This window comes from Phodopus roborovskii, unplaced genomic scaffold (assembly GCF_943737965.1).
Source record: "Phodopus roborovskii unplaced genomic scaffold, PHOROB, whole genome shotgun sequence".
Classification (NCBI taxonomy): Eukaryota; Metazoa; Chordata; class Mammalia; order Rodentia; family Cricetidae; genus Phodopus; species Phodopus roborovskii.
Genome location: NW_026126410.1, coordinates 32,917,809 through 32,932,357, shown reverse-complemented (window position 1 = coordinate 32,932,357; position 14,549 = coordinate 32,917,809). Strand labels below are relative to the sequence as shown.

Below are 14,549 nucleotides of genomic sequence, written 5' to 3'. Positions count from 1 at the left end.
TGGTCCACTGGCTAGTTAGATAGCTGGCAATACTTGTCAGGAAGGAGGGGTGCCATTTGTTTACATCACTGGCTGCCCTCAGTGTAGTGTCAAGTTACTGAGACAGAGCTTGAAAACACATTGGCTCAGACAGCAGAGACTGGACTGCAGACTGATCAGATCTCATTCCATGTAATCTCTCACAATGAAATTCACAAACTTTCTTTTCTAAAACCAATCCAATTTTAGCCTTTGAGAATCATATCACATAGCCTTCCTCCCAACTGAGCAACACTTCCTTTTTCATCTCTAAACTAATGGAAAACTTTTTTTTTCTTTATGTGAATGATTGCACTTCAAGAAATCATGATCTGCATAGACAGCATGAAGGGAGACTGCCTCTCTTGTCATTGCTTGATGCTTCATTTTATTTCTCCACTCATATTTGAAGTATCATCTTCAGTCCTTAGGCTCAAGATATAAAGGAAGTTACACACACACATTCATACACATACACACATTCATACACACACACACACACACACACACACACACACTGATTTTCCCATTAGCCTCCAGACAAAGTACAATGTCAATTGTGTGTTATGATTTTATACACACACACCCTTAATTTTCACATTATATTATGATTACACAACACACAGAAAGAGAGAGAGAGAGAGAGCCACAGTATTAAGCTCCTATTCACTCAAAACCAATAATAAAATGTAATATCTACAATTTGGCATCTGGCTTTTAATAAATTACTATCATAAAAATATTCTTTACTGTAACCATACTATGGAGATACCACTTAAATGCCTTAATTATTTTACTACTTTTAAAAATTAAAGTTTTATCCTATAACCACATTTTTGTCACTCTGATAACTTGAGGGTATTAGTGATTCCTTATTCTTCCAATACTTCTAATTTTAGGGAATGTGTTGGAAGTATTTTTGTATCTCAGATTTGAACTCACAGCCTTTACTATGATAATTCCACCTGTCCTTTGGCTTTTATTTTGATCAACAAAGATATTTCATGTACTCGAAAGCACCAATGTGCATGTAACGTTCTGCTCATTTATACGCTCACATCTGTTTCCGGGCTTGTGCTTGTTATCTTTGCCATCGTTTTAGTTTTACTCATTTGACTCACATCTGTTCTCTTTCAACCATTTTCAATCCCTCATTTCCCCCTATCAGCTATTAAAGTTTACTTTTTATATCCAGGCTCTTGGAACATTGCCAGTATTTGCCTAAATCCAACCTAGTAATGTTTTTCTCCAAACAGTAATCTCCATGAAGCATGTGAATCAGGAAACTCCTCATCTCTTCCTCTATGCATATTTCCTTCTTTGTTCTTGGGGACATACTTTGAGTCTATTGAGTCTGTGATACTTCCAAAGAATATGTCCTCTAAGGTTTGCCTAAATCTTATTTTTTATTTTATTTAATTTTATATAACAAAGTCCAATTAAATGAAAACAAACATTTATACACAATATTTGGGAATTTGGGCGTTGTTCTTTCCAAACTACTTCCTGCTGGTAAGGGGTGCTGTCATGGGGGATTTGAAGAAGATTCAGATATCCTGGCTATAGTCTGTAGGGCTGTTTTGTCCAGCTGTTTTTATGTTCTCTTATACCAGGCTGCCAATCAAGCTTAATTAGTGAACATTCATTATTTCATGACATAGGTAGGTTTATGTTGTGATTTACTTTTTAATATATAACATAATAACCTTACTCCCCAAACGTTTTCTTTTTTTCCTCCAGTTCTCTTATTACTGTGAATTGAAAACTACCTTTGGCTAATGATGACTCTGCCTATTTCATTGTCTTTTATTTCTTTTTGATTTGGTTGTTTCATGTTTGGTGTTGGCATGTATCACTCAATGGAAGCCTACCAGTATGTTTCTGATATATGATGGTGTATTAACATGCTTTGCAATTATAATTTAGAAGGTTCTTAGGCAATATGATATTGGCTTACTTTACCTTAAAAGGGCATGGGGGGCTATTTTTACAAGTTTTTCTCACAAACTGTTATTTGATATGAATAAGAGTGCCTAGTCCTCCATTTTTTTTTCCTTAAATGCCCTTAGAGACCAATAAGCTTGAATATATTCTGAGCATCTGCCAAGGACTGCTAAAGCTAGTGCCTGAATTCTGAAGCTGAGGGAAAAAGGTTAGGAAATTGTTTTTCTCCAGAGGCTGTGGTTGAGAACATCTTGCTCTTGATTTCTACCCTTTCTCCATCAGCTGAAGTGCTACCTGGCTCCCAAGAGAACTAAAATGGGCTGCAAGCCTAAAAGGCATCAGAAGCTCACTGCTTCCAGTAAGGAAGTTTTATGTGAATATTCACAGACACATCTTACAAGGGACTATGATACCCTTATTCGGAATAAGAATGACATATACATTTAAATGAAAGGCAAAAATTATCCTCCCAAAATGTGTTCTGTAAGCCAATGGAATCCTACAAATATGGCAAAAATTAATGTGATTATTTAACTTCATTTTAATTACTTTCAGGAAATTTACTTATAGAATAAACATAAAGACATATAAGCTAGTAACAAATGTGAATAGAGAAAGTCCTATTAAGTCAAAAACCTTGAGAATTGTATCAAGATATTTCTATTACAGTAGAGCCATGTATTGAGATATTAAATTAATAACAGGTTGACTATTTCCTAAAAATGAGAGGTTGGCATGGGTTCTTTATTCTGCCTGCACATTTGAAATAATCTAAACATGAGTAACAAAATTTTTATATTTTGAAATAAATATGCAATTGCTTAAAACATGAAGTTTTATTGATTAATTAGGCAATAACTCCTAATACTGTTACTATTAAGCAATAACTCCTAATACTGTTAAGAAGGACCTGAAAGTCTAGAGAATATACAGCCAAAAGTTCAGGATGTCAGACACTCTATCTTCAAAGTAGTTACTATTGAATATGTTGGCATTCATATTATCTAATAATATGAAAGAAAATTACATAATCAAGAAGAATGCCAATTAAGAAAGAATTACATGTAACACAATTTATGATTTTACCTTGAGATGTCCAAACCATTATCAATACATATATGCTCAAAATTTTACTTCAATAAATAATATATTATTTATGTAATATAAATTTCCTAATATTTCTATGAATATACACATAAACATTTTGAAAAACATTTAAAAAGATAATTTTCTGTGTTATATGGAGTATGCATTAATTACTAAACTATAAAAATAACTTCCTTACCCATATCTGACATTTCAGGCACAGTAACAATGTATGGTCCATCTGTGAACTTGGGAGCATTGTCATTGATATCTTGCACTTTGATAATGAATTCAGATTCCGGTTCAAGAGGCTTGTTTGTCCGTCTGTCAATAGCTTGGGCATGAAGCACATAGTGAGTCTTCTGCTCTCTATCCAGGCTTTTGGTTGAGTGGATGTCACCCGTGGTGTCATCTATGATAAATATAGTTCCAGCACCTTCCCCGGTAAGGATGTACTTGACAGATCCATCACCTTTGTCGGAGTTGGAGTGCAGCTGGAATATAGACACGGGCCAAGTCAGTATGACATATATAGAGATGACATGTGTTTTTTGAATAATATCAAAAGGCTAAGGGCTTAGTTTTCTTTATATACTATGAACTTCACTTTAAAACAGTCTTGTCTTGTAGTTTTCTATACTTGTATTAAATGAAATCCAGTAATTGTTTGAAAAACTGATAAACAGCATACTTTCTATTTTTGATACTTTTAGTAATCACCATTGACTTTCTTCTGAGTGTATATTACTGTGTAATATGAAGCAAGGAAAACATATTTCCACTAAAACAACTGCTGCTTTCCGTTCCCTGGGGAATAACATTTTCATTAGGAAATTCTTATGAAAATTAACCAACATTGGTGACATCCTGAAAGAGTAGGAGAAACTGAAGTTAAAAATTATTCATCAAATTTTCATAAGCCCACAGATATATCACCAAGTTACAAATTTCATAATTTGTAGAATTTCATAATTGTAGAATAAAAAGTGAAACACCATTTATCATAAATGCTTTCAATTAGAAATTATACCTTTTTTATTTTATTATCTTAAGAGGCTTCAAAATATTATGGCAAAGACTGATTAGTGGTGAAATAGTCAATAAGTAAAATTGACAAATGGTTACAACTTTCATTTCTTAAAATGACAAAATATAAAACGGTCATTTGCAAATCACTCAATAGAAAATAGCTTCTATAAGAAAGATGATTTTAGAATTTAAATAAATAATTTTGACTAATATGTGAAGATAAAATTACTGCTTTATTTCAATTAATCTAAATGAATTATCTTAAATGGCGTAGGTTAAACTACACATAACTCATAATTAAGGTTCTACTTTAATCTAATTTATAACAACACAAATAAATAATATTTACAGGTGGAAGATGACAAATATATTAGTGAAAACACAGATGTACATTTTTGAAAAAAATTGTCTCTCCCTTTCAAGAGCTCAGAGTGGTTTCCCCTGTATGGACTCTTTTGGTTTGCATAACCTCAACTACCTACCCTTAGCTTATTTCTGATCTTAGAAACAATGGAAATATATTAGCCTGGTGCTCTATTAAGAGGCTAGTGTGGCTGACCAGGGAATCACAGGAACCCAACTGTGTCTTCCTCCCTAACACTGGGAAATAAGCATTTGTTATTGTACCCAGCTTTAAAAAAATATGTATGCTATGTTTATGATGTTTTGCTTTCATGTATGTAAATGCAATATGTGCAAAATGAGTAACATTTATGAAGCAGATATGGACAATCTGAAATAGCAACACATTTGAGCCTTTCTCCATTTTTGCAACGTATTGTGAATAACACTAACAAAACATCAAACTTGTTGTTTAAGGATTTCTAAGAGTTTTTTTTTTTAGAACTCTAGTTACTAACATTATAAAATGAGGAATAAGTTCGAAATACCTTTATTATTTTAAAATAAATTAATAAATATATAATATTAACTATTATACAGTACTTATCAAGACATGTTTTATATTGCAAAGTAATTTTAGAAAGACACAATAAGCAATAGAATATATGCAGTGATCAACAATATACTCAGTGATATTACAATGAAAATGTATTATTGTATTTAATACTTTTATTATACTTAAATAAGAGATTCATGTATGTATACTACAATTAGAATTAAAGTTTTCAATATGAAGTATACATTCAAATTTTTATCACTGTGTATTTTGTTTAGATTTTTGTAAATTAGGCAGATACAAATAAAAAATGTCATTGATTTTTATGAGTTTGGCTTTTTAGGCATGAATCTGTTCCAGAACTAATGATATTTTCACAATCTGTATGTTCCAGAAGTTATGATTAATTTGAACATAATTTGTCACTGATAACTTAGAAATATTTATAAAATCAAATAACATTACCAATAATAGTTTAACCAGAATAGTATAAAATATATTGGTATTATCATATCAGTTGCTTATAGCACATAGCTTGAGTATGTAAGTAATACCAGTGTTTACTTTTATAATGAAATTTTTAATATTTTAGATGACTTGAAATCATTATTTCAATGTAGCAATAATAGAACTATTACATTAGGACTTAATTGATTGATTAATTTTGATGATAATTGTTCTAGAAGGAGCACAGTAATCCATTCAGGATTTCTTTTCCTTGTCCTATCCTTTCTCGGTTATTTATTCTTACCTGATTTACTCTGCAATAAAGTTTGAGTGTTAGAAAACCACACTCTTTGTACTGTGAAATTTTGTTTAATAAGAGATATGTAAGTACCCAGAGGAAGTTACAGGTTGTATATGAGGCTTTAGAAAATAAGAGATGACACTGCAGGAGGAAGGATGTATGAGAGTATTAGAACTAAGATAAAAAATGAGGCACAAACACACACACAGGTTTTATGGTGATTTGAAGCATGAGACATAAAACAGAACAATGAAAGTTTTGGAAACAAACAAATCGTTTGTTACCTAGGTTTAGGCAATGATAAGAGAGGTCTTTTACCTTTCATGTGGTTCATAATCATATGATAACTCAAAAGAATTAAGAGAAGAATATGAAAATTAACAAAAAATTCAAATATAGATAGAATATTGCTTTAATAGCTACTAAAATGTTATTCATTTTCATGATATTTTAAAAGTAAAATAGAAAAAAATTTGGAAAATGCTAAAATATTTTGTTGATAAAAATTTTCAACTTATACTGATTTACTTTGCTGAAAACAATTTTTGACTCCACAATGACTGAGCTTTTGCTGGGCCTTGTATTCAGATTAAAACCATGACTTGAGAATATTAGAGTTGACCTCTATCCAATGTGTACTTAGCCTGATAATGTTTAATAAGCCCTTAAGAAAAATCAACATAACCAACCTTGCTATCCTTGGATTTCTCATTCAATTATTTTTACAACTTAAGCTAAAAGCCTAATTTTAATATGTCCATGTATCCTTCCATACCCTTTACCCAGAATTTCTATGTTTGTGTGTGTGTGTATGTGTGTGTGTGTGTTTGTTTGTTTGTGTGTTTGTGTGTGTGTGTGTGTTGTGGTATTCATTTACTAAAATTTTTCAATATGTTGAAAGCAACCGTAAATGAAACACATATCACAAATTTCAGCAGTAATGTCTGGAAAAAAAATCTTTTTGTAGCTTCAAATTCTTAATTGGTTTAATTAGTTAGGGTTTCTATTTCTGTGACAAAATACTGTTACAAAAAAAAAAGCAAGTTGGGGAGGAAAGGGTTTATTTGGCTTATAGTTCCAGATCATTGTCCATCATTGGAGGAAGTCAGAACAGGAACTCAAACAGGTCTGGAACCTGAAGGAAGAAGCTGATTAGAGACTTTGAAGGATTGCTGCTTACTGGCTTGCTTACCCTGGTTTGCTCAGCCTGCTTCATTATGGAATCCTGGATTAGCATCACAGGGATGGCAAAAGGAAGGAGAGCCTGGGCTCTCCCCCAATGTTAACTAATTGAGAAAATGCTTTAGAGCTGATCTCAGGGAGGGCTTTCCTCAACTGTGGCTCCTTCCTCTCTGATGAGTGTAGCTTGTAAGAAGTTAACACATAAAAACAACTAGTAGATTTGAGTTTAAGAAAGTGTCGTTTTTTTTTTCCCCATGAAGAACTCTGTTAAAGATTTCTGTAAAGAATTCTTTCATTCCTTTGTCAGACCCTGTTTTATATGTTGTTCACTAATTACTGAGCACAGTCACTTTAGTACAGATACAAACTTATACAAAGTATAATACATAGGCAAAGTAGTGAAAACATCTATTAAAATAGTTATAACATGCAGGATGAGGAATAAATGTTTAGACTTATAAAATTCTGTGTAAGAGGTTGTGTTGTGATCCGTGTGGACTACTAGAAGTAGACAAACTTCTTGTGTGGCTGATCACACAATAAGCAGTGCTAATCAGTTCCACTTTAGCAGACAAAAGAGAAGGAAGGATGAAGAAGGGAAACAGAAAGGTAGCCATGCAAAAAAAAAAAAAAAAAAAAAAAAAAAAAAAACCAGCATAAACAACTTTCCTGCATTACCATCATAGAGTGTATTTTTCTTGCTGTTAAATAGAAACATGGTAGCCGCAAAACAAATGTGACACACATGAATTCACTCCAGAAAACTATTTATGCACCCTAGACCACATTAGGGTCATGACCTAAAAATTTATAGCTTTCACTTCAATGCACAGTTGCTCACTAGGCTAATATGTGACTCCTTAGAGACGAATAATTTTAAAAGGTTAAGGACATGGTGGCAGAGTCATTAATTTTGAAAGTTGCTTTGAGTTAGGACTTCAAGCTGTATTAAAAAGGTGGGTCACTGAGTTAAAAATGTAATATAGTATGCTGTATAACGTTTGAGTAGGGGAAGTGCTTATCTTTACATTTCAGTGAAGAAGGAAATAAGGGCAGACATCCAACATCAGTAATCCACCATTATCAAACAATACTGTTTTTATAAAAAAAAAAAATGGTGAAGCAATGTAGGATATAAAATCACAATAGTTTGTGCTCCTGGAAATTGCTAAATGTGGCTGTAAGTTATCTTATATTTTTAATTAAATTTTAACTTGTAAAATAACAAAACATTGATATATTAACTAACTCATATGGTCCCATACACATCAAATATTATCAATATCTTGGTACCTACATACCAGTTTCTCTGTAAAAAAAAGATACAATGACCATATCTTAAAATTAATTTTCAAAATTTATTATAGAAATGTTAATATTTATTCATTGACAAGGGCAAATATAGTAAGACAAAACAAAACATTATTTTAAAAGATTGAATGGATAAACAATTTGTTTGGTGACATCAGTATGAAAATATATTTTGAAAAAAAATTATCATTTAAATAAGATTTACATTTATTACCAGAGAAGTAAACTAATGGTTGAGGATTAGGAGGGCAAAGAAACCAAAGGCATAATTAGATATAACATTAGTGTCTTAAATACAGGATTGGGGAAGGGCATAGATGGGAAGCAGAGGGGCTAAACTGGGAGGTGAAAGGTGGGGGAGAACTGCTGTCTGAATGTAAAAGTTAAGGAAAAATGTTATTTAAATAAAATACATAAAAAAGAATAAAATGGCTAAAGCTCTGCTAAACTCTTATTCCAACCCAGTGAGAACTATCTAGAACTTAGAACCAGTGAAAGTCATTGGAAAATATATTCATATTTTAAGTTATCACATTTGAAGTATTTGTTCCAGAGCTTGGAAGAGTCTAGAAGAATTCTGATACAGACATAATGAAAACATATTGAAGAGCTACAACAATAATTAACAAGTTTATGTCTTAGGGAACAGTATTCACAGAACAAGAGTAACTTTAGAAATATTATTGGCAGATTTCTAAAATAAGATGCCAAAAGATCATGGGCACATGGGGAAACAGACGGGAAAGGGGAGGCTATCGGAACATTAAATGGGTGTGAGCTCACAGATGGGAAACTGCATTAAAAGGGGAGAGAGTTTTGAGTAGTTGCGATGTATCAAAACCCAATGAGAGTTGTAAAGAAAGAACCATTGTGATTTAAAACTAAGAAAAGGCTAACAGGATATTAAAGTGACACAAAAGACAATTGCAGAAGCTACCATATAAGAAAATAAAGGAAACTAACATCTATCAAAGTGATATTAAGTCAAAGTAGTAAAACATGTTACTACCATGTATTTACTCTGGAAGTGAAGTTTCTACAACATAATAAATCTGTATTTTAAATTGAAAGAGAGATCACACAAAACATAATATTCGGCTACAGTTACTAAAGAATAATGAAGTGTCTATTGATCTGCTAGAGAATTAAATAAGATACAAAAATATTGGAGGGATTCTGAGACACTCTGCTTGGGAATTATAATTGAAATATCCCCGTGTGAGGTAGCTGACAGAAAGAGGGAGATATTTCAATGTAGAGTCTGGAATTCACAATAAAAACTTGATTAATTTTATTTTATGAACACAGAAATTTAACAGCATAAAGGCAATACTTGCAGAAATAAAGCTAAATTATGCTGTTGGTGAACTACGAACAAAGAATAAAAGACATGCTGAATTCAAAAGCCGTACTGCAATATCTAAGCAAAGTGATCCAATTCCACTTGCTTAGTTTAGTTCTCATCTTATAATGCATAATAATTTGATCTTTTTGTGGTCAATCACTTTAAGTACTATTCTGAGTTATTATATAACAGATTTTAAAAGGGAGAGGAAATTGATTAATTAGCTTAAGCTTATTCAACACAAGGGAGAAAAATACAACTTTCCTACATAATACTTTTTCACTCTGGAAATTTATGATATGAGAATAGCAAAGATGGGGAGAAGATATACATGAAAGCATAAGCAGGGTGTCTTCAGGGCCCCTCACCATCTTTCTTAGCCTTTCAGGAGTTACTGAACTCATGTAGAATCCTCAGGAATCTGCATGCTAAAATTAAAATTCTACAAAATCTGCTATTTTATATTTTCCTTAGTTCAGTTCATGAAGAATAGAATTGGCATTCAGAATTTTTAAGCTGAATCCATGTATGCAGTTCAAAGCCTGATTTTTTCTGCATGCTTTCTTTTCTCCTCTCTCCCACCCTCTCTCCACCTCTCCTTACTCTTTATCTCTATCTCTCTTTCTTTTTTCTATCTTTCACATGCATGTGTTTGAATAAGAATAATCATAGGTGTCTGACTCTCCCATCTCTTAACTAAAATTAATATTTTATGTTGTGATCTACATTTGTCTGTCAGATTTTTCTCATCATTTTCAATTATTTTCTGATTCTGTCTTCTTTAGAAAAATCTAGCAAATTGACTCCTTTCACCATTTCTTTTGATTCATTCATTCCTCATACTTTCTACCCTAGATTATTCAAAGTGCCCCCTCTCCTATAGCATTAACTGTGTTTATCTTATCCCCATGTCAGGACATTCAAGCAAAAACCTCAGTAAGTTTGAAATTTTTGAATATGATTATATCCAAGAAACAAATGAAATCCCAGAGAGCTACAAGTGAACAATAACAATACCTTATAATTTCTTTTTATCTCTGCTTATGTTTTCATCTTTTGGATGCTCATTGTTTATGCTAAATTAAAATATAAATAATAAATTGGTTCTTAAATTGGTAATAATTTAAAACTAATTGTTTCAAGCAAGTGTTGTCTAGTTGCCTGCAATTAAGTGATTTCCTTTCAATTTTAATTTAAGAGCCTAGTTTGATGGTTAATATAGTCAAATTGATAGAATTTATAATCAACTAGGATAAAAAGACTACACAATAGGCCATAAACATAGTCTGATGTTTCATAATGGGTCCATGTTAGCATATCACTCATCACTGTGTACATTGTACAGCATTATCTATACTGTGACCCATCTCTCCATGGTTACTTTACTGTAACTGAGGGCATAACCAAAATTCTATTCACTTTGTTCCATAAGGTTAAAAAAAAAAGCTTGCCAATAAATAGATTTTTAAAGTAATATATAATTCAAATTTTCATATTCAATTCTTTTACTACTTAAAATAATTAATATCTAAGAAAATCCAACAACATATGCAATACTGTGGTCCATGAGACTCCCCAAATAGTTTATTGCTATTGCTCTTGGTTGCCTCCAGAGATAGACAGAATTTATTAATAAAAGCATCATGTCTTCAGAAGCAGAGCCCAGTGACCTCTTACATGAAATGACCTAAATTTTCCTTGATGATGGCTAAGTTCCTTAGTACCATTAATATAATGGTGGTAATCAATAATTCTCTAATTGGACGTAACCTAATCTTAAGGATGGAAAGCATGCTTGGCACTGGAAATCTAGCCAACTACTCAGCATATCAGCATTAGTACAGTCACGGATCTTGGAAGTGACTCTATAAGCCCCATTAAGGCAGGAAGATAGGCAGGACTAGGAAATGAGGAGAATTCTGGGAAACTTAGGCAGACAGAATCACCATGAGGGACCAGAAGGATAGGGCACACCAGGTATTCTCTGGTAAAATGAGGCTATGTAGAGATACTTATATTAATATAAATTGGTTAATAATTAAAACAGAGAGAGCCAGTACAAAGACCCAGCCATTGCCCAACAACTTTATAGGTAAGATATCATCTGTATGTTTATTTGGGGCTCAAGGGTTGCAGGATCATCTGGGACAAAAAGCTCTCATTACACCCCACTTTAATAAAGCAGTGTAATGCTGAACTATATTTTAAATACTTGTTATTATACCCACAAATAAGTCAAGTCCTACCTTATCTTCAAGGAAATTCACTTTTCAACAGACAGAGAAAAACGCAGAATACCACAATCAATAAAAATCCAGAGTTATAGCCTAGTCCTAGTGTATAGATCTAAAAACTACTCGTACATATAAGGCTCAGGATTGTAGAAGAATGGTGGTTATAATAGCAAGAGGATAGGGAAGTTTACCGAGATACTATATCTTCTAATAATGTCAGAAGCTACATCCATGAAGTATCACCCACACGACTTTCTAAACATGAGCTAAGCAGGAAAAACAACAATAGACAGGACAAATTGGGAAGTAAGATGTCCTCAAGGATTCTCCCTGCACAAAGTACTACCAGTGACTGAGGGATGCTGAGAGCAGGAGTAATAGTTTACTCTAAGGAAGAGTATGCTGACTAGTTACTCAATACCAAAAGTTCACACTTGAAAAGGTACATATGAGTACCATTATATAGATGGAGAATGCTATATTTAGAAATATATGTACATATACATATATACATAAATGTACATATATGCATGTAATGACAACTGTTAAAACACAGTGGTCATGAGTTTGTAAAAGAGCAAAAAAGGATTATATGGGAGTATTTGGAGGGTATATAAGGAATAAATTAATCATATTAAAATTTCTAAAGATAAAGAATACATAATGCACAAATACCTACCCTATGCAAAAATAAGCCAAGAAAGTGAAACAAAATAACGTAACAAACTGATAAATAAAACTTGGATGAAATACGGAGGAGTGAAAGAATGTGAAAGTGTTCAGAGTTGATGATTATCAATTCCTGACAATGAACCACTAAAGCTTCTGCTGTTCTTATTAAGTGAGCATTACTCATTCTATGAAAACATGACTAATGATGGAAACAAATGATAGATATAAGAAGAGTGTACATCACCTCACCCTCAACAGTGGAAAAATGGTAATAAATGTCTGAGACAAAAATTATCTTTCTTGAGGTGAAAATGCTACTGCAAAATTAATATGGATATTTAATAAGGAAATAATTAGCCCAGAAAGTGCACAAAGTTACAAGCGGGATCCCAACACCAATGAATATGTGAAAAAAAAGAGACTGTACAGAAGATATATCAAAGTAGACCTTAATAGCTAAGACATAAGTCTACTTTTTATCATCATTGATTATGCAAATAATTATAGGTTAACATAAAAATAGAAGACTTGACAACAACTAAGTAAATAGAAATAACAAACATTTAGAAAAAACTCTACATAAAATTACTGAACCCATTATATTTTCAATATGCATTCTCAACTGTAAAACATGTTAGATAATAACAGCATGAATTAATGTGCATATCTAACATATGTAATATAGTGTTTGACCAAATGAGAATGGATTTAGAAATCAAGAAGTGAAAGAAATTTACAAATAATTACAAAATTATACAGCACATTCTTAAATAAGTATTGTATTAAAACAAATAAAATAGAATATTTAGAAATTATTTGAAATTTCATGAATATAAACACACAATGAAATTATGAGGATTTATATAGCAATAGAGTAATAGTTAAAGAAAGAAAAAGATGAACAATCCCCAACTTGATTGCATGTGAATCATGAATAAAAATGACAATTTTAATCATTAAGTTTTTTTCAGTAGACACCTTACAAATGAATGGAAAAATGAACTTCAGAGTGAACATCAGCAAACAGTATAATTGATACATTTTCAGGTTCTAAAATTTATAAATAACAACACTCAATAAGAAAAAAAAAATGAGAAAACAATTAAAAAGAAACAAAATGCTTTTGGCATACTTTTCAGACAACTATATAAAAATAACAATAAGTACATGAGAAGATGTTTTCACCATTAGTCATAAGGAAAATGTAAATTATAGCACAAGAAGTTACCATTTAACTAACACCCACTAAGAGAACTACAATTTAAAAGGACAGAAATTAAACAAGTTTTGGCAGTTTCATAGAGAAACAGGATGGCTATATACTGTTGATGGAATTGCAACAATTATCGTCATTTTAAAATTATAATAATTTTTCAATTGTTGCATATATAATCACAACATCTTTAGCTTCAGTTATTAAAAAAGGGACACTTGTGCCACAAAAAATTCCATATAATGTATATACTGAAGTAGGTGGGTAGGGGGATAAACGGGGTTGACTACCAATGAGGAGAAAGTTTTATTTATAAGGAGGAATATGCAAATATTCCAGATCAAGAGTATTTTATGACATCACATTTGAATGAAAAGTAGTAAATCATAAACATGCAAATATAATTGCAGTTACTTTTAAATTTTTCAATATGTTGTATGTCTATATCTCAATAACACTGTAAATGTACTAATAATATGATTTAAAGGCAGAAATTTTTAAGTTTTGTTAAGAATAAATGTACACATTGTCTGTGTTCATGTCCTTTACATGAATTCACATGTGAAATTAGGATGAAGATGACCTGTCACTCATGCTATAAGCATTGACCAGCATGGCTTGTACTGGTTAAGATACATATTTATAATACCAGCACCTTAGTGGGGTTCAGAAGGAGAATATGAGGTTCCAAACGGGTGCAGATTACAAATGAAACTATCTCCTTTAACAATAAGAAATACTCAGAGAGGGAGGACAAGACCAGGCTATAGAAACCCACAGAGACAGCTGAGCTGAACAAGGGGGAGCCAATGGACCCCCCCCCCCCGACTGATAGCTGGGTACTAGCATTGGACCGACTCAGAACCCCT

The 14,549-nt window shown here is 32.1% G+C and overlaps 1 protein-coding gene across 1 annotated transcript in view; it reads right to left on the bottom strand.

Moving 5' to 3' along the window:
• Window positions 1–14,549, bottom strand: part of Cdh18 (cadherin 18) — a 235,501-nt gene that overhangs the window by 196,723 nt on the left and 24,229 nt on the right. The window contains exon 2 of the mRNA XM_051182583.1: window positions 3,248–3,542. Within this exon, the coding sequence (XP_051038540.1) occupies window positions 3,248–3,542 (295 nt within the window). The remainder of the gene's footprint in view (window positions 1–3,247; window positions 3,543–14,549) is intronic.